The 26,631-nt window shown below is 32.6% G+C and overlaps 2 protein-coding genes across 3 annotated transcripts in view; both read right to left on the bottom strand.

Annotated features, from left to right (window-relative positions):
• LOC108917605 (GATA-binding factor A-like) overlaps window positions 1-26,631 on the bottom strand; it is a 181,253-nt gene that overhangs the window by 40,545 nt on the left and 114,077 nt on the right. For both annotated transcript variants that reach the window (XM_018724296.1, XM_018724295.1), the window contains exon 2: window positions 12,260-12,629. In XM_018724296.1, coding sequence (XP_018579812.1) covers window positions 12,260-12,590 — 331 coding nt within the window. In that variant the 5' untranslated portion in view covers window positions 12,591-12,629. The remainder of the gene's footprint in view (window positions 1-12,259; window positions 12,630-26,631) is intronic.
• LOC111693176 lies at window positions 19,937-22,453 on the bottom strand. Its single transcript, XM_023457375.1, has 2 exons — window positions 20,849-22,453; window positions 19,937-20,704 (listed from the first exon to the last, which is right to left on the bottom strand). The coding sequence occupies exons 1-2, from the start codon at window positions 22,451-22,453 to the stop codon at window positions 19,937-19,939; spliced, it is 2,373 nt and encodes a 790-aa protein (XP_023313143.1).

Below are 26,631 nucleotides of genomic sequence, written 5' to 3' on the forward strand. Positions count from 1 at the left end.
TTTTTTTAAAAGTACACCTCATCTATACCGATAATACATAATATAAAAATATTGAATATAAGCACCAGTACTACATTTATTTACGATTTGCATACATAATAAGCTTTTATTACCCTCTTTCATTTCTAAACAGACTATAGCACTTTGTTAACTATCATAATATGGGTAGCACGATAATGTAGACATTTAAAAAATATTTTTTTTGTACTTTCAAATAGTACCACCTATCAAATAAAAAATAGTTGTCGTTATCGCCCCTCCGAGTAAAAAGTTATGAACGGATATTATCACCATTCATCAATTTTGTAGAAGTTGTAGGTTTAAAAAAAACACTCTGTATAACACCAAAATGTGTAGATTGAAACCAAAAGTCCAAACCCCAAAAATAATCAAAATCGAATAATACGTATTCGAGTTATTAACAAAATTCAAAAAATTTTCACGAACTGTGAGGCCATCCAGCGGCCAAACGAAGCGATTTTGGATATTGGTGAATTAGTTTAAATCTGCCTATTTTGAGTCCACGAATATGTGGTCTTCCGTTGTACACGTTATTCTGGGACACCCTGTACAATTTTTTTTTTAACTAACTGCACCATATCTCCAAAATTCAGTATATTGCGAGGGTAAGTTTTTAAAGGTTTCAAGTAAGCCACAAGTATCTTGTTACTGTCTCTCCCAGTGACATATTATTAGGCTAGGTTTTTAAAGTAGGATTATAATATAAAATTTCATTTTGGGCATAAAAAATAAAATCGCTGAAAACGGATCGCATATACAAAGTAAAGTGACTGGAAATGAAAGGGCCATATTTCAACGGTAATTTTCTTAGATGAAAAAAAAAAAAAACAGGATTCATATCGTTATTTTTGTCCATTTTACTTCCTTAAAAAGTTACCGCCCTTCAAAAGAATTTTTTATTTTATTTTATTTAGTTTAATTAATTAAACTAATTAGACATTATTAACAATATGAAAATCTTGGCGAACTGTAAGTATAAATTAGCCATTCAATTAGGTATTATATAAGTATAAGGTATGGCCCTGCAATTTAAGTTTTATTAATGAGATAATGGCATAATTAATTAAACATATCCGTTGAGAAATATACCCACGTATTATGATGTGGATATTTATATTGCGTAAACAGTTATGTATAGTTAAATAACTTGATACGCAATGAAATATATTTGGTAAATTCAATGTTATTTTATTATGAATAATAAGTACAATACACAAAGGAGGTATCTGAAATATTTAAATTTTGTATATCTCGAGCCCCCTCATTAACATAATAATAGGTATTCGCGGTATTTGTTGTTTTCATATATGTAATTTTTTTCATGTTGTAACAAATCGCATGTAAGTAATTACAAATATTATGATCACTACATCACTGATTTTCCTGTTTTATTACGAGTATTTAGATATTTAATTCGAGTTCATTGAAACAATAATTAAAATATTTGGCCTATATATTGGCAGAACATGTAGACTCTACAATATACGAGGCCTGTTCAGAAAATAACCGAACTTTATTTTTAAACTTTTTTTTAAATTTAAACTATTATTAATTTTATACGTTAATGGTCCTTGTATCTTTCAAAGTAGGTACTTCCCTCCCCAATTCACACACATTTCCCAGCGGTGATTCCATTTCGCGAAGCAGTAGTGGATAACTTCATTTGAAATGGAAAATTTTATGGTATTTCCGTGAAAATTTTACCCAGTTTCACGCAAAATTTTACGTTGTATCGTTATTCCAGATAACTGCTCTTTTAAAAAATTATTACTAACACTTAAACACGTTGCACTCAAATAACAATATCACAAGAACTAAATGAGACATCAACAATCGAAGACCATGTGGTTACAGATGAGGTTATGCGCAACGGAAAACTGCCCACTGCAGATCATTAAATATCTCCATTAGCGTGTAATTAAAAAATTTTGATTTTTTTTTAACATACCTCGTACATGAAAAAAAATAATTAACTAAATATTTTTGCAGGTAATATTTCACATTTTTCCTAAATTGATAGGTATTTGAGATTTGGAAAGCGCTTTCTATTTTATGTTTATATAATTATATATCACTAATAGATTTCTTATATTTCATCTGTTTATAAAAGTTTTACAGATAATAGACATGACAGGGCTTTTGACCACAGTTCTATAAAAAGCATGTTTTTCAAAAGAGATTAATTTAGAAGCATATTTTTAGAGCTTTTACCTTTTATCATTACCCTGTTTCTATATTCAGGTGCATAAAAATATGTGATTCATTATATTCTGCATGCAATGTATATTTTTATAAGTCAAAAAGAAAGTATTTAACACATTTTATTTTTGTGACGTGTCAGATTGAGATTTATTATTTATGTTAGACCACTTCATCGACCTCACTAACTAATCTACTACAGTTTAGCCATTTGAAGGCTTAGACCAATATCGGGTAGCGCCTGTGCTTACTTCACTAGATGTTGTGGTTATAATTTGACGCTGGTTGGGATATTATTTCGCAGAGTAGCTGTTTCTCACAATATAATCAGTTTTTGAAGCCCTAGTCATTATTAATATATTATTATGTTATTCCATTCCATAGTATATATTTATATATAATATGATCAACTAATTGTCAGTATACAAAGAATAAGAAGTGGATCTTGTTTGTGGAAGGGCGAAATGGGCGGTGACTATTAGACGCCTTCATTATAGCCATCTTTCTCTATCGCACGGATTTCTATGACTTTCTTTATCGCTCTCACGTAACGGCCGATGAACCATGGAGACTTTCCGACCCTGTAGGTATTACACACGGTTGTCACACGGAAAATGAGTATAAGTAGCTCGTGGATATTAGCCGATATCTAAGGGCTACTAATACGTTTTCTGCAAGTGTGACATACAACTGTTTTTCGCCTAGCGTTAAACAAAACCAAAAAAAAAAACAATTTTGGTTTAAATTGACATTTAATGAAAAATTACATAAAACGTCAAATTACGCAAATGATGAGAACTGTGAAAAACTTCAAAAACGTGTTATAAGTTTAGTGGCCTAAGGGTCGATAAATAAATAATATTTTTAGGGTCAATATGATTCATTTTTACATATGCTAGGCGAATAAATACATTAGACAAGGCGAAAACCTCGCATTCGTGGGAGAAGTTTTCCGACTCGATTTTTATGCATATTCAGATTCATGAGGTATTCCTTAACATGAATCAAGATGATGCCGGCCGGAAATCTGGTGCCCATTTGTTTAAATAAACATTTTTTAAACAAATTTTAAAAATTGGTTCTTTCACTCCGGAAAACATATTAACAATTAAAAAACAAGGCTTTAGAATAATGCTAGTCCCAAAAAATCTTCAGCATCTTATAGGGGGATGTTTAAACTTTAATTTAGGTACCTGGCAACAACAAAAATAACAATTTTTAACCCGCAAATCGGCCGTTGAAAATCGTTATTTTCGCATTTTTAGCAATTTAAATTGTTTATAACTTTAAAACTATCAATTTTATAGGCATAGTGCATAGGAACTTTTTTGTTTATAATGTGCCAGAAAACCTAATAAAAATTTTTCCGGAGTGAAAAAACCAATTTTTACAATTTGTTTAAAAAAAGTTTATTTAAACAAATGGGCACCAGATTTCCGGCCGGCATCATCTTGATCCATGTTAAGGAACATCTAACGAATCTGAATATGCAAAAAAATTGAGTCGGAAAATTTCTCCCACGAATGCGAGGTTTTCGCCTTGTCTACATAGGAATACTATGGTCAGTCATCCAGTCACGACCTTTTTTGCGGGGCTGTGTTACCTATCTGTAAAAAATTAAAATACAAAACAAAATAATTCGAAACAAAGAATAAAAAAAGATTCCACTCTAGAACATATTGAAAGATGACTTTTTTGAGAATTTTCCGACGAAAAAAAAACGCCACACTTTTTTAGTTCAAAAATCAAAATATAGCTCAAAAAATTGAAAATGTCTTATTTTTGTATATTTTTATAATACTACACCCAAAACGAGCAAAATAAAGAAAAATTATGATATCTTTAGTTTTTGACAAGTTACAGGTATTTGAAAATTTTTTACCCAAAATATTCAAATTCTTGAGGGGTTGATATAAAAATCTGAAAAAAAATGAAGTTAAATATATAAAAATATCAGGAAAATTTAAAATAGTCCGGCCACGATCTCAGTCCCATACGTATTAATTACAAGTTTCTATTTCTTACAAGCTTTTATTTCTTACAAGCTTGTATTAACTTGCCTTGTTAGTATGAGCACAGACAATATAGCTTGACGTCACAGATAGCACCGGCGTGTTAAATGCTGGAAATTGGCAACCCGAAAAGGATGCAGGCTTTTGTCAGCCGGCATCCAGAACTAAAATTTAGCGTGGTAACTCTTCTACTCGGTAATAGGCCGCAGTTCTAGCGGTGGCCTTGTTGCCAAATAATAAACTGCCAAATAAATTTAATGCATTCAATTATGTAATTAACGAGATATGGAACTTCTTATCTTTTGTTTAGAAATCACATTTGTGATAAATGCTAAATAAAATAAATCAAGTTAGAATTAAAACTATGAATTTACCTAATTAATTATTTATTTTATATCACCTTGGAATGGGAAAATTCAAAAACTTGAAATTAATGTTTTTAGATTTGTACGTCGACTTACAATTTGGTATGATATTAACACCTATGTTGTAAAAAATTGCATTATACAGGTTGTGTATCCTTAGATGGGTACTGCTCTCTTATTGTTGATTTCTTTAGATAGGTAAAATAAAATTATTGACACAAGTGTTGCATATCATGGATGCCATTGATAGTGCTCATATTTGTGTCACAAGGTGTTCAAAAAAATTAACACAATGTAAAATTGCTGGAACCACAAGGAATAGTTGAATACGAAATTTATTAAAAAAAAAAACAACAAATCATCAATCAATGATCTCTTACAGGGATAAGATAATGCGTTCGCTACTGCTGTAGTAATTTTTTACTAACTTCTTTGTTTTTCGACATTTTTAAAATTATTTTTTCAATTCAACGTACCGTTTCCGAGTTATAAGACCTTTTATACTGTATCACCTCACACACCTCTTGTTTCCGAAATTCATTTTCCACATACGTACTTCGGACCCTTCGCATTCAACGCAGAAAAGATAATCAGAACCGGGGGTGTGGGGAAGATTTTTTTAATTATTTTTTCGATTCAACGCACCGTTTCCGAGTTATAAACACTTTTTTTATTCTATAATGTCACACATCAGATGATTTTTTGATATTTCGGGTATTTCGGAGGTACAAGCAAATACTGTTTTTTTTATGTATTGTGATAACCCACTCTGTCTCACCCACCGAGTGCTCTATGCAGAACCAAGGGCAGATTTGTTTATATTTCCAGCCATTTCCGAGTTACGAGCAAAAACCGTTTTTTTCTCATATGATGTGACGTCATAGCTCGATGACGTAGGCTAAAAAGGCCACGCGCTCTGCCCCACGCTCCCTCCCTAGGTGTCCTGAAGATGCTGGGGAAGTCCCAGAGACTCCTGAAGACAGCAGAGAGAAAGATAAAAGCCCTCTATGAGGACAAAGAGCTTGTTTTTTTAAATTTTTTAAAATTTTAAATTATTTTTAAGTTTTTGTCCACTTATTTCTATGTGATTTATGATTTATTTATGTTAATTTTAGCTATGAGATTTTAATATATATTATACGTATCATGTAATTAAACACTCGCCTCTCTTGGCAGCTGTCTCCAAATAAATAAATAAATAAATAAATAAATAAATAAATAAATAAATAAATAAATAAATAAATTTTGATGGAATCGAATAAAATCAAATTGCATTTTCCATGCACTACCTACCTCCAAAAGAACATTTTTGGAGATATATTCATGGCAACATTTTTTATTTAATTACAATTCGCGGTAGTCTGTAACTTTTACAAAATGTCACAATTATTACTTATTACTTTTACTTTAACCAAAGACAAATCGTGGTAGGAAAACGCCTTTGACTGTTACAATTTATGAAGGCGTATAGTATTTACTGTTCTAACGTTCCAAATAATAACTTAATGGACTCAACATTAACATATATTAAGACATAGAGGATTAATAAAGTAATGCCTATCCAGACACATGTAGCGATAAATACGAGCACAAACACATAAATCCCATGTTAAGTGTGAGTATATGGAATGGGTAATAAACAATAATAGAGAAATTGCAGCGACCTGACATATCCGAGTGGAGGTTATTGAGTTATAGCTCTAGATGAAGGCTTGAGTCAGTCTGATAGTCGGTTTACGACCAACTGAACGTCGTAAGTCTACCACGCCGGTTATTTAGAGACTGCATCAGGATCTCTGATAAGTAACATCAGTGTAAATCACAGTTCAAAGCGGCGGGGATCATTCATTCACAACGGATCTGGACTAGACACTTAAAATTATCAATATTCTTATTATGCCAACCCCCTTTCATGCCAGAACCTGCGCCTGTTAAGTGTTTCGGCACGATGAAACGCAGAACACTGAAGCAGTAACACCTGTACGAAAATAACTGTAGCACTCTTAAAATAAGTGATCTCTTCCGTAGTTAAATGAATATTAAGAAGGTATTGTATGACATACAAGCATATTTACGTAACATTCTACTCCTTATTTTGTAAAATTGCAGAAACTAATTTTTGTGTTCGTGACAAAATGGCCAAATCATTCAATGAAAAAACACATGTGAAAATAAAGTACCTAGTACGGTAAAATAAAAACTAAAAGAGTCCACTCTACTTCGATAAAAGGTGATACATATGTTTCAAGTCATTCCTTAAATTTTGATAGGTCTCAATAATGATGTAAGTAATAACAGAATAATAATTATTTTTACTCCAAGTGCGTTGTAGGGCCTATATTATCATGGGGTCGACGTTAATTTAGTCCGAGGACAATATAATCCAGCAACGTCTATGGTGCATTCAAGATTTTGTTATTCACGAAAAATAGGTTTGACTTATTTCAAATCACTTGTGTAGTAGCCTTTGACGTTTGCTAATACTTTTACGTTTATTAACTATAGTTCAGTTCGCAGGTAAAGTAATGCAGGATTTCGAATATGCGCCATTTTCATTCCGAAGAGTTGGCAGCATTGTGCAGTGTCACATGGTACAGTGAACACGTTGCGATTAGACAAATTACTTGATTCTTAAAATTCCTTATGACTACGGAGAGTGTGTAGCTGAGACTGTGTGTAAATTACGTGGAAGTTTCGGTAGAAGGAACATCCTGAATGAAACAACTGTGAAAAGATCAATTGCCAAATTTGAACAAACCGGATGTTTTATTTGGGACTTTTATTGTACCGAATATTCCACGTAATTTGCACACAATCTCAGCTACACACTCTCCGTAGGTACTTGTAATGAATCTTCATTCGCCCACCAGTCGTACCGCGCTCCATTTTGTCTAACCGGAACGGGTTTACTACAACATGTGACCCTACACAATGCTGCCAACTTTATGGACTACAAATGGTTCACAATTCAAATCCTGCGTTACTTTTGGAACACCCTCTGTTATACAGGGTGATTCACAACTTATCCAAAACAATTTGGGAATAAATGCGGCATGAGAAATGGAGTCAATATTGTAAAAAAATTTTTTTTAAAATCCTTATAGTTTCTGACCAAAAAATTATTGAAGTTATAGCACATTAAACCACTACACAGCTGGACAACTGTAGTCTCTAGCATCATTCGCCACGTGGCCTCATCGACTCCGAATACTGAATTAGGATTTTGCAATCGTCGTTGCGTATTTACCTGTTATCTGTGGTTTTTATAACACGTTTTTAGTAGTTGGTGTCAAAAATGGGTAGTTAGTGTCAAAAATGGTTTACGTGTACTCGGAATTGATGGATATCGTTTTAATTTATGGTGAAGCGTTTGTGTTATGGTGAAACAAGACATCATTTGTGTTAGTTCGTAGAAAGTGAGTAAGACGGACCCAAATGTGTTTATACGTGAGTGGATAAAATTTTGTACAATTGCTGTTGCAGCATCGGCATTTGAATTTGCCGATATAAAATAGGTGCGATAAAATTCTATTTACATATTTCTTTCCTTGCGAAAGTTTTTATCCGTTTATATCACGCCGCCATAACGGCGGATTGTGCGAGGTCAGGTTTTACAGTGGACCAGTTTCCAGTGCCGTGCAGAAGTGTATTTTTAAATCAATTTCGAACTGACCTTTTTGATTTTTCTTTACAAAATTGTATTTGTAAGGGTCCCATGTACATCCAGAATTTTTTTTTTTTGGATAAGTTCTGAATCACCCTGTATAAATAGGAGGTATCAGATAATATTAGAGATACTGTAGCTAAAGTTGCATAAAATTTATTATCGATTAAATCAAATACATAAAAAAATATGAAATCTTTATTGAATGGAAATTGAGAAATAAAATAACATGCACAAACGAGATCGTAATGTTAGTGTGCTTCGAGGAGTGGATATGTTTGATTTCAGTTCATGTTTTTGATTGAAATTTTTATTATTGTCCAAAAAAATATCCAAATACCTTGTGGGTCATATCTATTATAAAATTCATTCCATATTAATTGGTAAAGAAAATAATGACATTTCCTATTTTCATCGCCTTACACGTTTTTGGAAATTAAATCTAAAGGATATGTTTTCAGAGTAATAAAAGGGGATCAGGCTCTAGCTTTTATTAATAAAGCTCCAGAAGATTTACCTTTTACATAAAGGAATTTTGATGATGGGTAATTTTGGGGGACTAAAAAGAGATGAAAAATTATACGTTTTTGAAAATGAATATTAAAGAACATATTCCGAAGAAATCGAAAGTAATGGTGATCAGGTTCTATTTTTTATTAATAAAGCTCCAGAAGAAAATCTATTACATAAAATGGTTTTCATGAGGTTTTTGGAGGATTAAGAAGAGATGAGCTTATAAAAATTATTGTAGGCGATATAGATGACAAAAAAAGAGAAGACAGAAGAAAGAAGAGAAGACCATGGAGGACAATTAAAATACCAGTAAGTAAAACTGATGATTCAAAAGGATTCCCTGTTGATGCTTTGAAACTGGTTAGGACGTATATTTCATTGAGGCAAAGGAATAATAGAACGTTCGAAGTTTTTTCCTTATATACAAGTATAAAAACAGTGGATGAACTGTTTAGCTCGTTGGTAAAAATTAAATTAAATAATTGCAAATACTTGAAATTAGAAAATTCAAATAAGAATAGTGAGCACTCTGTAAGAAGAACTCAATCAACTTTTTTGATTGAGGGCGGTGTATCATTCGAGACCAAAATGCATGGGAAATATACAGGATAGCCCATCGAAAACGTACCGCAAGGCATTACAGGGTAGTAATGCACTTTTCGGCAAAATCCAAAGTTTGCTTCTGAGGGGGACAACTTTTGACGCAAAAAGCATAGCAAAATCTTCAACCCCCTAAGTGGGGGTGCCATCCCCCAAATTTTTTTAAATGGGAATGGGGATCAAGTGGACGGGTCATTAGAAAGGGCTTTTAATTCTCTATACATCGATTCTTACTTTTTGAAAATCGATCCATTATTTTAAAAAATATGCAGCTTTGAAAATACGAATAATATTTTTGACGAGAATGCGAAAATCGATATAATTTTACTTCAAAACTTAAGATATTAGCTTGGTAAATTCCTTCAAAAGAATTCGCTGTTTTTTTTTCTGATTTGCGAATTNCTACAGCTACTACCAGAACACAGTGCGTATGCAGCGGTATTTCAGATTTTACATTGAATTTCATTTTAAATTTGAAATGATTTATCTTACGCCTCCTAAAAATGATGACACGATTTTCCTTTGATAAAAGGCCGACAATTTTTTGCTCTACTTTGCATCGTATACGATCCTACTATAGAGCGATTTTAGATCCAGTTATGGCATCAGGCGAATCCTCATTGCATTGTCAAAGTACTAGCGTTTTTTCTTCAAAAGTTTCATAGAATTGTTTAGAAAAATTTTAAAATTATACTTTTAATTTAGATAAAGTGACTCAATTTTTTAAACATTCATAACGCATTTCTTTGGGTGGTAAATACCAATTTCTATGGCACTTTTCAATCCGCCATTTTGGATTTAACCTTTTCGAATTAAAACATTATACAGGGTGGTCCAGATATTAATAGACAAACTTCGGGAAACTACTAAACAACAAAAATTAACATCACTTTGCTCTATGAACATAGGTGTAGAAAGCCACCGTTTATGAGATACAGGGCGTTGAAATTAACAAAAATAAAACAATTTTTTTAAATATCTGGAAAACGGCTTTATCCAAATTTGTTACACATTTTTTAAAATATTTTCCCTAGTTTTGTATGCATATAATCCAAATTCAAAGACCAGTGGCGGAGAAACAAGGATGTCGTTTAATTATTTAAAGTAAAACTTCTACGCCACTAAATTAATTGGTAATATGAATACAATTTAAAATAGTCTGAAACATTACAATTGAAAAAACATTTTTTTATTTTTATCGAAAAGTGAATGGTTTACGAGTTATGAAACAAATTATTCAAGTAAACAAAGTGTTGAAATAGGGAAAAATAAAACACATTTGGGAGGTCCAGATTTTAATAGACAAACTTCGGGAAAGTTTTAAATAACAAAAATAGTTTTCTGTGTCTATGAACATAGACACAGAAAACTACCGTTTATGAGATACAGGGCGTTGAAATTAACAAAAATAAACTAATTTTTTTAAATATCTGGAAAACCGCATAATAATATGTCTCATAACTCTTAAACCATTCACTTCTCGACAAAAATAAAAGTGTTTTTTCATCCGGAATGTGTCGGACCATTGTAAAATGTATTCATATTACCAATTAATTCAGTGGCATAAAAGTTTTACTTTAAATAAGGAAACGGTATCATTATTTCTCCGCCACTGTGTGCATACAGAACTAGGACAAATATTTGAAAATAAGTTTGTATCAAATTTGGAAAAATTTGATGAAGCGATTTTCCAGATATTTAAAAAAAATGTTTTACTTTTGTTAATTTCAACGCCCTGTATCTCACAAATGGTGGCTTTCTGTGCCTATGTTCATAGAGCAAAGTGATGCTAATTTTTGTTGTTTAGTACTTTCTCGAAGTTTGTCTAATAAAAATCTGGACCACCCAAATTCGTTTTATTTTTCCCTATTTCAATGCTTTATTTACTTGGATAGTATGTCTCATAACTCGTAAACCATTCACTTTTCGGCAAAAATAAAAGAATGTTTTTTCGTCCGGAATATTTCAGACCGTTATAAAATGTATTCATATTACCAATTAATTCAGTGGCGTAGAATTTTTACTCTAAATAAGGAAACAACGTCCTTGTTTCTCCGGCTCTGGTTTTTGAATTTCGACTGTGTGCATACAGAACTAGGAGAAATATTCGAAAAAAAAGTGTGTACGAAATTTGGATAAATTTGATGGAGCGGTTTTCTAGATATTTAAAAAAATTGTTTTATTTTTGATAATTTCAACGCCCTGTATCTCATAAACGGTGGTTTTCTGCCCCTATGTTCATAGGGCAAAGTGATGTTAATTTTTGTTGTTTAGTACTATCCCGAAGTTTGTCTATTAAAATCTGCACCACCCTGTATTCGTGATTGGCGACTTTGAAAAATCAGCGAGTAACAAGTTTATGCCATAATTTTCAAATTTTGAATGCTTTTCCTATTCCGCCATTTTGGATCCACCATCTTTTATTCAGGAATTTTCCGATTCGAACTTCAGATGCCTAATCAGCGATCCCAAAAACCCGCGGCAATAGAATTCAGACTCATTTATATATTTGGTAGTATAAAATACAAGGCTACGGTTTTCCACATTGTTTTGCACCAACTTTCGCTATTTGATCTTAGGTGTGGAATTAACCCCTTCATAGGGGTGGGTGTGGATTTAATTTGCAAATATTTTTTTCCAATGCTCAAAATATTATCTTAAAATATTCTCTGGAAGTACTATTTACAAATTGTTGGTTTTCATTATAAAGCTTTACCTTATCCTCACTATTTAACACTTTTAGAGGATATTTTAGAGTTTTAATAAAAGATATACTGGTTTTTGGGCTGCGGATGTTTTTATTTTGTAGGGCTGTGTTATTTAACAAATAAAAAACAGTATAATTTCGCGGTAACTTTTTAATCGAAACCGATATACCTGCTTACCATAAGGTGAGGTTCTCTGAAATCCCGTACCATCGTACGGCCTCCATCCTCCCATCATCATATTCTGGGCGTAGAACTGGCCGGCAGCTAGCGCTCCCGCGTGGTGTGGGGACGTCGTCAAACCGTGCGCTGCTGGGGCCGTCATCTCTCCGTATCCACCACTTGTATGCCAACTGCTCTGGTGAGCACCACCGAAGTGTCCACCAGCCGGAGAAGGGTACTGCGGCATCGCCCTGTTGCTGGGAACATAGACGGGGGACTGTTGGAGGTGTTGGTGGAATCCCGTGTTTGCGTCACTGTAGCCGGTGGCGTTGGAGGTGGAATGGAACATGGTGCGGGAAAGCGGGAAGAGACGCTAGTTGAAGCTCATCTGAAAATAACAGTATACTTTTAATAGGACATTGACAAATTCCATTTAATATACGGTTTTTAAATTTTCGAAATGGATGAATGGAATTGTGATAATTAAAAATGAGATGATTAACATTTTCTTTCAGTAACGTCTCATGTGAAGGACACATTTGATTTCGGTTGATTACGTTTCGTGCATCCAAAATAAAAAAATTTTTGAAACATTAAAATGTTGAAGATTACACAGACCGACAAAAAAAAAGTTTTTGTCTTTTAGATCAAACCCAGTTTTTCCTATGTATTTTGATGTTTTGAAAACGAATTTCAGGTTTAGAAAAGATTCTGATGCAAGGGCTTTCCACGAGCCACCTTCAAATGCGCGATATTTCAGGATTTCTGACATATTTTGAGTAACTTTATGCGTCATCAAGACTTGTGTGATAACAACAGGATTCTGTTTTTCAAAGTTTTTGACACAAGACACTGCGTGTGAAAGGTTGAGGTACAGATTTCCAAGCTATGGAATTGTCAATTGACTGTCAGGACCTCCATTTTCTCAAGAACTAGGTGCCTGCGAATCTTTACTTTCCAGTCCATTTGACAGTCAACATCTTATTTTCCTCCATGTCATCAATTTTTATTCGATGATATCATTTCCACATGTCTTTGACATAGGTTATTCCCCAAGATTATGAATGCACTGGATTTTGAGATCTGGATGAATGTTGATTGATTTTCAATTCAGTCAACATTCATCCAGAGGGACTAAGATTCACGTATGTGCAGGTTCTTTTAATCTATTCATTTATTGGTTTATTTATCGATTTTACTGATTGATTTATTTCCTGATTCTTCCATTTATTTGTTAATATGTATAATTATATCGTCTTACGAACGATTTATTTATTGATTGTTTTATTCACTAACCATATTCATGAACGATCTATCTATTGGTCTTTTGACACTTGACAGACGATGCAACGATATCAGATCACTCAAGATAAGTTTGAAAAACCCACAGACAATGAGTTTCTTCATCATCTGTAGAATGATTGATCTGCTGGTCCATATTGACAGTCAATTGACAATTGACAACACTCCATACTTGGAAATCTGTACCTGAACCTTTCATATGCAGTCTTTTATGTAAAAAATTTTGAAAATCAGAATTCTGCTCATATCACAAGTCTTGCATGAGGTTACCCAAAAAATGACCAGAAAATCTTAAATATCGCGCATTTGAAGGTGATTTGTGGAAAACCCTTGAGTCGGGATATTTTCTAATCCTAAAATTCATTTTCAGAACATCAAAATACATAGGAAAAATCGAGTCTGATCTAAAAGACAAAAACTTTTCTATTTTTGTCGGCCTGTGCTATCTAGTAGGTGCCAGTGCTGCATTTACATTCGCTCTAAAAACAAAACCTGTTGTGTTAGTCTCACTTTGTAGGGAAACGAAAGCAAACCATTTGCTGCAAATGCATTGGAAAGCATTCCAATAACACCAGTCGCGTAAGATACGCCACGGCCAATAGTTCAAAATTGTGAAGCACATGTTCCTTGACCAGCGTTAGAATCTCGATCTATATGCGGTCTAACAATCGTAAAAATATAACCAAAAACATATTTAAAATTGATTTCATGACAGTCATATTGTTGGAAATTATATTGATGTTTCGAAATAGCTTTTCCAGAAGAAATTGAAAGGAAAGTGTATGCAACAAACCTCAACAATTAACAACTGTAGATACTGATTAACCCTCCACTAAACTTTCCTCTAATTGTAGTAGTGTCTTTTGGGGTAGAGGTACGAGCGATGTCAATTAAAAGACCATCACCATGTGGTATTATCTTTTGGGTAGAGGTATATTTGGTCTTAACTCGAACTCTATATTAACACTAAAAATATACCTCTACCCCAAAGATAATACCACATAATACATCACAAATCATTACCATTCATCTATTTACCAAATTTGTAACAGTGTTTCAAAAAATAGCGGTCAATATAATCGAAAACTTCATCAAGTGCGAAGTGTTGATTAAAATATTCTCTCAAGATGTCTAACGCTTCAGTAAAATTCTGTAAAATGTGTAGTAGCTACCGTACAATCCATTTCTTACTCCTTGCCCACAAACTTAGCCTCTGTAATTTGGCACCACCATCTACGTTTCATAAAACTAATGCATTTCTAATGAAAAGGTTTTACTCCGAGCTGAATGAAATCAAAACAAATTCAGTTACTTCCATGGGCGTGCGGAAAATTTTGATAAGGTTAGTAAATATCTACAAACACATATATGGATACGAAAACTCTCATGTATAGAACATTCATCAAAGCCATAGTATGTTAATGCAATTTAGCACAAAAGAGAATGATCCAGAATATTGAATGCTTTAGAAAAATCAAGCAAACCTAATACTGTAACATTTTTGTTGTCTAAAGATCATAATACGTTATATAAAATATTTGCTAAAATATGATATGAGTACCTGTACCTATATTTCCTGCATTTCCTTAGCACCCTGTAAGTTCTCTAAAAAGAATGTACTTATCTATTTTCATATCACCGTAAGTTAAAATTGATTATATATTTAGTTAATTAAAAATTCGTTGTCACATGAAACCAGTTGAACACATGCAACAATGGGGGCGTAATGTATATTTCATGTTCATGTAACTTCTATTATTCCCTTCGTGTAAGTAAATAAATACGAATACAATCGTCAGTAAATTATGTCCCCGGCATTTTGACCTTAATGTTTTATTGACCGTAAGTTAAAAATTGATTTGTATTTATACATATAACGATACATCAATGGGTTTCAAACGAATGGATCCGGCAAACAAGTATTCGCACTATCTTATCGTCTCCATTAAAGGAAATTCATTATCGCAGACATGTGCGCACCGAAAATGCAGCTTGCACTCGCAGATTAGGTAGAGGAGGACCCATGAGGTAATGTTGCGTGAAGCACAGGGCAGGCTAAAAGCAATTTGACACCTTCAATTAAAAATGAAAAACACTGAAAGCGTCTATTTAATATAACTGATCGTTATTCTATGTATTATTTTATTAGACATAGTCGTGGAGTATGCTAATAAGAACATATTCCACTAATGCTTACGAAAATATTTTGTGGATAAATATTTTAGCATAGTAAACCATTTTTTTGCTTTCAATAAATGATAATAAACAAGCAACTAAAGATCGGAAATGTTAGGGCGGCTGCAATGTGGGACAGGGTTGGCTGTAGGCAGGGTTCTCTCTTATGTAAATTTATTTAAACAAAAATTAGTGAATCCTAAAATCCGAATTTAGTGTTATTTTATATTCGTTGAAAGAATTATTTCGCTAATCATAGTATTTTTGGCAATACTTGTTAGTATTTATTTAGTTAGTAAGATGTTAAAACAATGTGTTACAAACGAAGAGTTCGCAAATCGACGGTTTCAGAGATAAGAAACATTTTACCTTTACACCTCTTTTTATTATGTACAAACAAATGATTTTAATGTAATTTATGAACAAACAAACAGCCAAATGTTGAAAGTTTCCTCCCTCCATTTCACGTCAGCATTGATACCTCCGCCACCTTTTTCGAAAACCGCAGTGGCTCGGATTGATCTACTCGTTGCTGCAGCTCCTTGAGGTCATTCACAGGCCTAGTGTACACTCAAATGTTCAAAATATCCCCAAAGAAAGAAATCAGGGCGGTTTAAATTGGGAGATCTTGTAGGCCGTGATACAAGTCTGCCCCTCTCTACTCACCTCTGTCCAAAAGTTCCGTGTAAATCCGGCAATCGAAAAATGCGAAAATCCTACAAAAAGGAATACTGCCCCGTATCTCCGAATTCGTTCATTTGCGGACCCATGTTCATTAAGACTGCATATTTTGGGCAATACGATCCCACCTCCAAGTTTGTGACACATTTTTTAACACCTCGTAGGTACAAATTAGTCCTTAAAAAAATTATTACAGAAATACTTACTTAAATTATTATATAAAGTAGCATTAATAAACTACAATATAAATAGTAACCAATTATGTGGTAATAGAACCATTCTATGTTTAATAACTTTAAATTGATCCCTTTAAAAGTTTATTAATTCTGTTCATTGCACCAAATCATTAAAAAATAAATAATTGATTGAAATAAGAGAGTAACACGTTCTCAGTAGAATTAATACACTTCTCCCTGCACGAATATTTAAAACATCTTAAGATTTATCATAAGTATTTAATATCAGTTACTAATTCAATATATTTGCTATGAATTACTATTATAACTGGCAGTTTGTAACAGTTTTTTCTTTTCTTCAATTAATTGAGTTTCTGACACCACATACTCTTAGTTTTAGTTAAGTACATTAAGTTTAATTTTGTATATATTAAATATTTTTATACAGGGTGTTACGAAATTCGTGGACACGGACTGTGGGATCATATTAAGCTAGATAAGGTGATAAAAAAGTGTCTATAATTTTTAATCAGGCCAGTATTTTTTGAGATATAGCCGTATGAAAATCCAAAAATAATAAAAATGTTTAATATTTATAAATTTCAATTCTCAATTATTAGATAAACAATTATGACAAACGAGTTACAACAATTGTTCAAAATTTCCACCGTCTGCTGTTAAACATCCTTCAGCACGTTGTGCTACTGCTCGAATGGAGTTGCGTATCATCTCTGATGTTATTTGCTGTATTGATTGAAATAGGCAGTTGTGCAATTCATTCAAATTTGCCACTGGTGTTCTGTACACCAACATTTTTAGGAAGCTCCAAAAGAAAAAATCACATGGCGTTAGGTCTGGAGAACGAGGAGGAAAACTAAATGGACCGCCTCTGCCAAGCCAACGCCCAGGAAAAGTATTATTATTTAAGTAATCACAACGTGCTGAAGCATGTTTAGCAGTAGACGGTGGAAATTTTGAACAATTCGTTTATCATAATTGTTTATCAAATGATTAAAAATTGAAAATTTTTATTATTTTTGGATATTTAAAACTGCTATATTTCGAAAAATATCGGTCTGATTGAAAAATGATAGAGACATTTTCTATGACCTTATCTATCTTAACATGATCCCACAGTCCCTGTCCGCGAATTTCGTAACACCCTGTTTGTTGCATAATACGGAAGTCATTTCATTTACTTATATTCTTTATATTAATTTTATTTTATATGCGTCGCTAAATATGAACTCGTTTTTGGAGTATGATTAAAGTTTTATAGTGAAAATAACATTTTCGTTTGTTAGCCTTACTGATATATTTAAAAGTTTGCTGATATACTGGTACTGATGTATAATACCATATAATGGTTAATTCTTAAATAAATAACAGTAACCCAACCCATACTCGTTTTAATATTTATTTGTCTGTGAAATACATTATGGTAATTGATTAAATTGTTCCAAATTTTATGTAAATAATGTTTTTCCAAATTCATTTAATTAAAAGCTAATTTAAAAAGTATTTCATCGGTCACAGTCTTCAAGGCTAGCGGCTGCTAATTAAGAAAGTTATCCTGAACAGTGGCAATCATAAAGTATATAATATTTATGAAAATTACACAAGAATTTCAAGAAACAGGTGCTTTACTAATTAATTGCATGAAAACGAAATCTTATTAAATTGAGCCGTATTTCTAAAGAAGGTACTTAATACGTAATAACATTTTAAATTCGATTAACGTTAATTTCCTCGGTACCATATATTTTTAGAGGAAAACAAAATTGTAAGTACCTAGTATTGAAATAATAAAAAAAAAAATATGTTTATATATAATCGTTCAAAGCGATTAATATCTTTTTCTGTATGATTCATGGGAGTCAACTGTCGGTGATGAAATGAAATTTTCAATTTACTTTGAATACTTAAAAGTTCAAACAATACAGGGTGATTCAAAACTTGGAGAGGATTTTTAATAGCATGTAGAATGCATAAAAATAATAACACTGGCCGACAGGATTTTTACAACACAAATATTTAGGAGTGATTCTTGTAGGATTTCACTTTCTGAATTCGAATCTGCTTTCAGATTTTTTCTATCACGTAAGGTTTTACTGTTACAGGCATTTAAAGTTTTAAGAAAATATGAAAAAAAATGTATTTATGTTGTTCTGAAACTGATATGTGATGATAAAACCAAATCCATCGCGTCAGGTTTTAATAGAAATCGTAAAAAAATTGTTTTATTTTTATGAAAATGTAAAGAATTACTTAAAAATCATAACATTCAAAAAAATTTTTGTTCATCATAAAAATATGTGGATAAAGTGCAATTTAATAGACAACAAGGGACAACAATTTGACCCTTCAAGTCCGAACTTTATGATTTATGGAATTTATTATGGAGAAGTATAGTTAATTTTGCCATTAAATGAACTAATTTGAAGGAAATTTATTTTAACTTAACAAAACAGGCAATGCTTTTGAGAGTGGCGCCAAAATAAAAGAAGGCCTCAAATTAAAAAAGTTTTGAATGACGAACATTATAAATCAAAATTAAAACTCCTTGAACTGACAGGACGGGAATCATTTGTTTCTGTGATGAAAGGATTTTTAGATAATCATGAAGCAAATAGTAACTACCCGTAACTGATAGCAGAACTTCTAAAAAACTACAAAAATTTAGGGTGTCGTGTGTCACTTGAAAATTCATTTTCTTCACCCACATACTTGAATATTTTCCGTGATAACCTTGGTGCTGTAAGTGATGAACATGAAGAGCAGTCTCATCAGGAAAATCAGCACCATGGAGCAAAGATACAAAGGAAGATGGGATACAGGACTGCTGGTTTATGAAAGTAGACGACCATACTCCTCATAAAAGGAAAAAATAGTGAATCCTGCACTTTTTCTCAGACAATTGCATTGCAATTATATTCTGCCTTGGTTTCTATTCTTTTTTTATATTGTATTGACATTGAACGTTATAATCTAATTATGTAGTTATTAACTCTTTTTTGGGGCTTAATTTTTGAACGTATATAAAAAATATGTTTATATAAAAATTAAATGACATATAGCTGTAACCCAGTAATGTGACGTAACATGTAGTTTTTAATGTGATTTTCGTGGTACAAAGACAAAGTGTAATAAGAATTTTCAATAATCAGAATTCTTGAAAATGCAAAACGGCGCTTATAAAATGATTAGGAATTAATGAATGAATAATAATAATGAAAACTTATTGAGAACGTCTGAAATCATCTTTATTATTATTTATTAATATTTGTGACATTAAATGGTATGTGTCCGTTTCATTCTCCTGTTTTTTTTTGTAGAGAATTGAAAATTTACTAGCTCAGTTTTATGTTGTAACCAGTTCTACTTTAGTTTTCGTCATGAAAACGTGCGTTTTCCTTCTGAAGAAGCTTGCTAACCCCAAAAATCTTTTTACTGAATGAACATTTGTTGGTCTCGGAAACGATTCTATAGCATGCTGTTTTCTGGCTCCTGGTTGAATTCCGTGTGCGTTTATCCTGAATCCTAAATATTCCACTTCCCGTTTCCCAAACTCACATTTTGATAACTTGATTGTTAGTTTGGCATCTCTTATTCTCATCAATACTTGTCTTAAACGTAACATTAATTCAGTCCAATCTCTAGCTGGTATAAGAATGTCATCGAGGAAAAATATAACCGTTTTACCCTGTAAGGGGCCTAACACTTGGTGCATCAGTTTAGAAAAGTAAAAAGGGGCATTCATAAGGCCAAACATGGCTCTGGTGAACTCTCCTGTCTCATCTGGAGTTATAAATGCGGTCTTCTGTCGGCTACTTTCCTCCAAGGGCATCTGAAGATAACCATGGGCCAAATCTAGTGTTATGAAGATACTACTTCCATATAATAATTCCATATATTCGTCAAGATTAGGTAAAGGAAAATTGATTTGCTCCGTTTGAGCATTTAGTCTGCGATAGTCCACGACTAGTCTAGATTCAGCAGTTTTTTTTGTAACTAACAAAACTGGACTTGCATAAGCCGATGTAGTTTCTTGTACCAACCCAGCACTCAACTCAACTCGGTAACAATTTCCTTTATTTTGGTTCAGTCCTCTTGATTTGCACGATATGGTCTGCAATACACAGGTACAGTTCCAGGTTTCTCTTGTATGTTCATTTCTATCACATCAGTCTTTCCTAATTCAAATATATTTTTTGCGATACAATCACGAAATTTATTCAGTCTCCAGTAACTCTATCCTTTACTCCTTGTTTACTTCTTTGTCGAAACTTATTTCTTCTTCCATCACCATCTCCTTTTCTTTGCTTTCTATAAATGGTAATTCTTTCACGGAAAATATTTTCTCTGTTAATTTATCTCCCATTTTTAAGATCTTGTCATCTTCTTCAAGGTTCATAACTGGTAACGTAAATCCTTTCTCATACATTTTAACGTCGATGAAGTTCATCCTTCTAGATGGCAGAGACTCATATTTACTGACTTCCGTTTTTTCATATCTCTTGTTTGTCATAAATAAGGGCAAGGTTTCATCACAATTCGCTTGAAAATGCAATTCGCCATTTAGTTTGTAATATACTACATGAGGCAATTCGGTATATGTTCTTCCGATAATAACACAACTCTCCACGCCATCAACAATAATTGTGGTCATTATTCTTCCATACCACTTTACAACATTTGTACCATCTCCAAAGTCGTTTAGTTCACACATCTGTCTCTCTATTGGAAAATTTCCCATTATACAATCTGAACTGCCTGGATCAATCATAGCTGTGTATCTCTGATCATTTAGTAAGATATTCTTTATATATTTTGCAGAACTGTTTGGTTGTACATCAGTCTTTACTAATTTCACTTCTGCTTTTTCTATTTTCATAGGTTTTTCACAATACTTAGAAGTATGTCCACATTTGTAACATTTTATTTCTTTCTTCGGTTGACTACAAAATTTTGCAATGTGTCCTAATGTCTCACAATTATAATATTTTGGTTGCGCTTGATCATTTCTTAATAAGGGTTTTCTCTCTTTATCGTCCCTTCTCTCTTGCTTTACTTTTTTGTCCTTTCCATCCAAAATTCTTTCTCTTCTGGTATTGTCAATTCTTTCATACTTAACTATGTCTTGATAAAGTTCGTCCTCATCCATATGCGTTCTACTTATTATAAATGCACTTAACTCTTTGGACCATAACCCTATGGCTATTTGCTCTTTTATCTCAGAAAATTCCAATTCTAGTTCTTTGCAAAGGCTCAGCTTCTCATAAAAGTATAGACTAACACTTTCTCTTGGTTTCTGTATTCTTTGTTGCATACTACTCCACAACTCCGTCTTATTCTTGGCAAATATAAATGTTTTCTTAAATGCGACCTTGTGCGAGTCCCAGTCATTAACGTCTTTAGCATCTAACCAGAATTTTGCAGCTCCCTTCAAACTATTTTTTGCTGCTTCAAATGCAAACGGTGCTGGCCAGGAATGTAGGACCGCTGCACTCTCTATCTGTTTCAACCACTTATTTGCTGACACTGGACCGTTTTCACCATCAAATATGTCAATAGTTTTTGATAAATCTGGCATTATATTAAAATTTTTCGTAGTATTTTCTTCATCTGTGGCACTAGCTACAGGTTGTTGTTCAGGTACTATATTTCGTTGTTGACTCAATTGCAACATGTTTAACATGGCGGCATTTTGTTGCAACACTGACTGTACTGTAACCATTAATTGATCTATTTGTGTTTGACTTTTTACTTGCGAATCATTACTGCATTCTGCGGGATCATTTCGATTTGGTACATTGCCGGCATTTGACTGATGTCTCAGATTTTGTTGGAATTGTTCGAATTCGTCATGGTCATCCATCTTTTTTTCTAATCACACTACTTCTACGCTTCAAAAGTACTTTTTTCTCTTCGTTCTTTTAGGCTTACCGACGTAAGTTGCGTATTTTGGACTCACATAAACCCCACTCCTGACTTGTTAGGTTTATTTCTTTCTGCACTCTGTACACACAAAAACAACGTTTTACTTTTTGCTTGCTTTATTTTCATTTACACTCTTATAACATCATACACAACATCATCCTATATTCTTCTTCTTCTTCTTCTTCTTGTATATATTTTTTGACCTACTATCTACAAACAAAAATAAATAATTGCCTACAATAGGTCTTTTAGTTTCGTGCTTGACGTTTTTACCTCATTATTTACCCACTGTTTGTCGTGCACTTCATGTTTGTACTTTTTTAATGGAAAATAGACATTAAAATAATACATAAATATATCATGAAAGTAACGATAAGCTTTGTCTATAGATTTCTTATTATAGATTTCACACCACTGTTCCTTACTTAAGGCTAAATTAAAGTTATTAATGTCTATTAATAAAATTTTCACAAAATTTTCTTGAGAGATGGAAGGACAGTGGGTTTCGGACGAATAATCAGGTAAGAAATGCCATTAAAACAAAAAAGTAAATAAAGTTAAACCAAAGCATATCCAATATAAAAATGTCTTATTTATAACTATTTTCTGAAGGTGTCATATTACCAGCAAAGTGATGTCATATGCAATTTTTTATACTATCTTTTTCCTACATCGTTCGCTTTTATGCCAATAAGGCCCTGTTTCATTGAAAAAAAAATCAAAATGTTTGATATATACACATAGACAATAAAATGATAAATGAAGCACATCAATGTACAAAAATAACACGTTTTGATCCTTAAAGCACATTTAGCGTTTTTTATTTTAAGACGACCCTGCACTTACATGATTAGGGGCTTCCACAAAACACTCTACTTGCTATCTAAGAAATGTCCAGTAATCTGTCTGCTTTCTTTACTTTGCCGATAAAGCTGAAATCTAACGCTACGACTGTAGTATAGAACAACACACGACTAGTCCGTAAAAAAACAACGCAGCTGAAAGGGTTAACCTCTTGAATTTTTCCCCTTTTAACAGAAATTGCTTAATTGGCCTTCTATTTTATAATTTCCCTGGTGCCTTAGATAAAAAGTCAATGTTTCAGTCTCTGTAGTGTTTAATTTGGGAATGATTCGTTATTTTAACCGGCAGAAAATGATTACAGACCATTTACCCAGAAGCTCAATTTAACCGATTACGTAAGATTATGGTATCGTTTGGGTGATAATTAAATCATCTATTAGAATACAAACGATCCTATTTCACGCTAGGTATAAAATATAAAAGCTACGGAACTTTGAAAATAAATTTGATATTTACATAATTGGGAACAATATAAAGAGTGTTACTAAATTTTTTTGGCACATTAATAACGAAAAAAAGGTTTAATCACCATCAGATTCCACATGTCATAAAACCCCTGTGTACCAAATTTAGTGATTCTCGTACAACGGGGTTCTGAGATATAAAAAAAAATTATTCTTAGGGGCGGACTTCCTCCGAAAGAGGAAGCCACTTGGCAAAAATAAAAAATACGGGTCCCCTAAATTTGTCTTAAGAAACTGTGACCAAATTTTGTTGCATGAATTTCGGGACACCCTGTATACAGGGTGATTCATTAACAATGGGAAAATCGAAAGCTGAAGATACTATACGTGAAATGATGTTGAGAGTTAAAATTTTAAACCGTTTTTTCGCGATTATTCTGAAAATATGTAGGTTAGGAACTTATGAAAAAATTTGTGAAACTATATTTTTTTAAGCGACGAATAAGAGGCGTGCTGCAATTTCATCGTTGCTCATAGAGGGTGCCCAATTTCACCGAAAATTTAGTTAATAACTTTTTACCCTGTATGTCAAACATGAAACTTGATTCAAAGCCTGAAAGAGCAATAATATTTCATTAATTATGTATTCTTGTTTCATTTCGGTATCTCGATCCGTTTTCGAGAAAAATCGATGTAACGAAAACGATGTTTTGATAATACGAGAAATTAAAAGCGAAACAAACCACGTTTTTCTTCATGTTATTACAACAATTAACAATAAAACAAATGAAATACGTAATAATGATTTAAAGTGATGGTTCGAAGAATCCACCGTTGACACTGATACACTCTACACAACGTTTTCTGAGAGATCTTCGAGTTTGAAACAACATATTGGGATTGAATCTGACTTTGTTGGCAGCGATTTGTATTCTTTGCCACAACTCTTCACGCGAACAATATGTTCTTTATAAACTATATTTTTCATTCGAGACCCAATAGGAAAATCAAGAGGATTGGTGGCCAAATAAAAATGGTTCGGATAAGGCATCTTTGTGCACCATTTCACGTGTAGTATCTTCAGTTTTCGATTTTCCCGTTGTTAACGAATCACCCTGATCGCATTCACCTTCACTTTTTATGAATCACATAATTACTTTCGCAGATACGGAATCTCTTGGTATATTATATTTTAAAGAAATTATGTTTATAAATATTTATAGTTGACAGTTACATGTTTGCTAGTTTAATCGATCCCATACTGTATTTTTTGAAAAATAGTTACAAAGTAACCGCCTCGTATATCATGAAGGTGGTCTTTAGAAGTCATAAAACTGATTTTGAACTTACAAAATATTTTGTAAAAACAACGCAAGAGGTTTTCTCCTTGTCAAGTATCTAGAAAAAAATAGATATACACGGCTGGAAAATCCGCATGGTCTATCTGCCTTTACATGAGAGCGACAAAGTAAAGAAATCCGTGCGATAGACAAGGATGGCTATATTGAAGACGTTTGATAATAATTTTAGTCACTCCCAATTCTAACTCGAAACGGGCGGTTACTATTCAGATTATGAAACGTCTTCAGTATAGCCATCCTTGTCTATCGCACGGATTTCTTTACTTTACTTTGTCGCTCTCATGTGGACCATGTGGATTTTCCAGCCGTGTATATAAGGCTACTTACTTAAATGCACTAAGTATACAACAATGTATTTAAATAATTTCAAACTGAAATGCTATCACTACAAACGAGTAGTTAAAGAAAATAAATTGAAAACTCTATATTTATATAACTACCTGTGTTTTCAAAATTATGTTTTTCATTTGTTAGAAACAACCGTGAACAGGACTCTACTGTTATATGGAATTNTCTAAAAGTAGACGATATCAAAAATAAAGTCTTTTTAAATAATTAAGGCTCTTGTTAAAAATGTTTATATAATTTATATTGCTATTGCCACAGTTTGAGTACATTAGGCTTGGTAAATAAAATGTTCTAGATTCTATAGTCTAAGCAAAGGGATAGAAAATGAAAATCTGATAAAAATATAAATTCCTAACAATCTTTCAAATTACGTAAAATCTTAAAAAGATAAATGTTTCCGTCTAATTCCGAGACTAATATAGGTATGTCTATTTAAAAGGTCCTTATGCGGACATCCAATATGTGTATAGTAGTCATCAGATTTAAAACTTAAAAATTTTAAAAATTGATTGAATGGATAGATTCCATTTATTTTTATTAATGTGGACACCACTGTGTGGAGACCATACAGGACAGGCATATTTAAGTATCGATCTAACTAACTAAAGTAAAGAAGTTTTATGACATATAGGCCTGTAAAATCACGAACTATAAATCTATATACTCTACTATAGCTTCGGAGGCAACAGTGCAACAGTATCAATATGATTATTAAATGGCAATTTTTCATCAAAAACAACGTTAATGTCTCGAAACGTTTTTGGTCGTGACAAAGCGTCATAATCAATGTTGTAACTAAATATAATAGGAGTGGACTCGTTGTAGAAGGACATAACATTACATTTTTTAGTATTTAACATTAGCTTGTTATTATTACATCAAGATTTTATATTATCAAGGTTTTGTTGAAATTGAACACGGTCATTAATGTTACGAATTGAGTTGTATATTTCTACGTCAAGCGCATAAAGAAGAAAATTTACATCTAAATAGTTAACTAAACCATTGCTGCATATAATGAATAGTAAAGGTAAAAGAATGGAACATTGAGGAACTTCTGATGTAACCACATGCTCGACAGATTTATATATAAACTATGTCTATGTTTACAAATAGAATCGAAATGTAAATCAAATTAG

The sequence above is a fragment of the Anoplophora glabripennis genome, unplaced genomic scaffold (genome assembly GCF_000390285.2).
Source record: "Anoplophora glabripennis isolate ALB-LARVAE unplaced genomic scaffold, Agla_2.0 scaffold58, whole genome shotgun sequence".
Classification (NCBI taxonomy): domain Eukaryota; kingdom Metazoa; phylum Arthropoda; class Insecta; order Coleoptera; family Cerambycidae; genus Anoplophora; species Anoplophora glabripennis.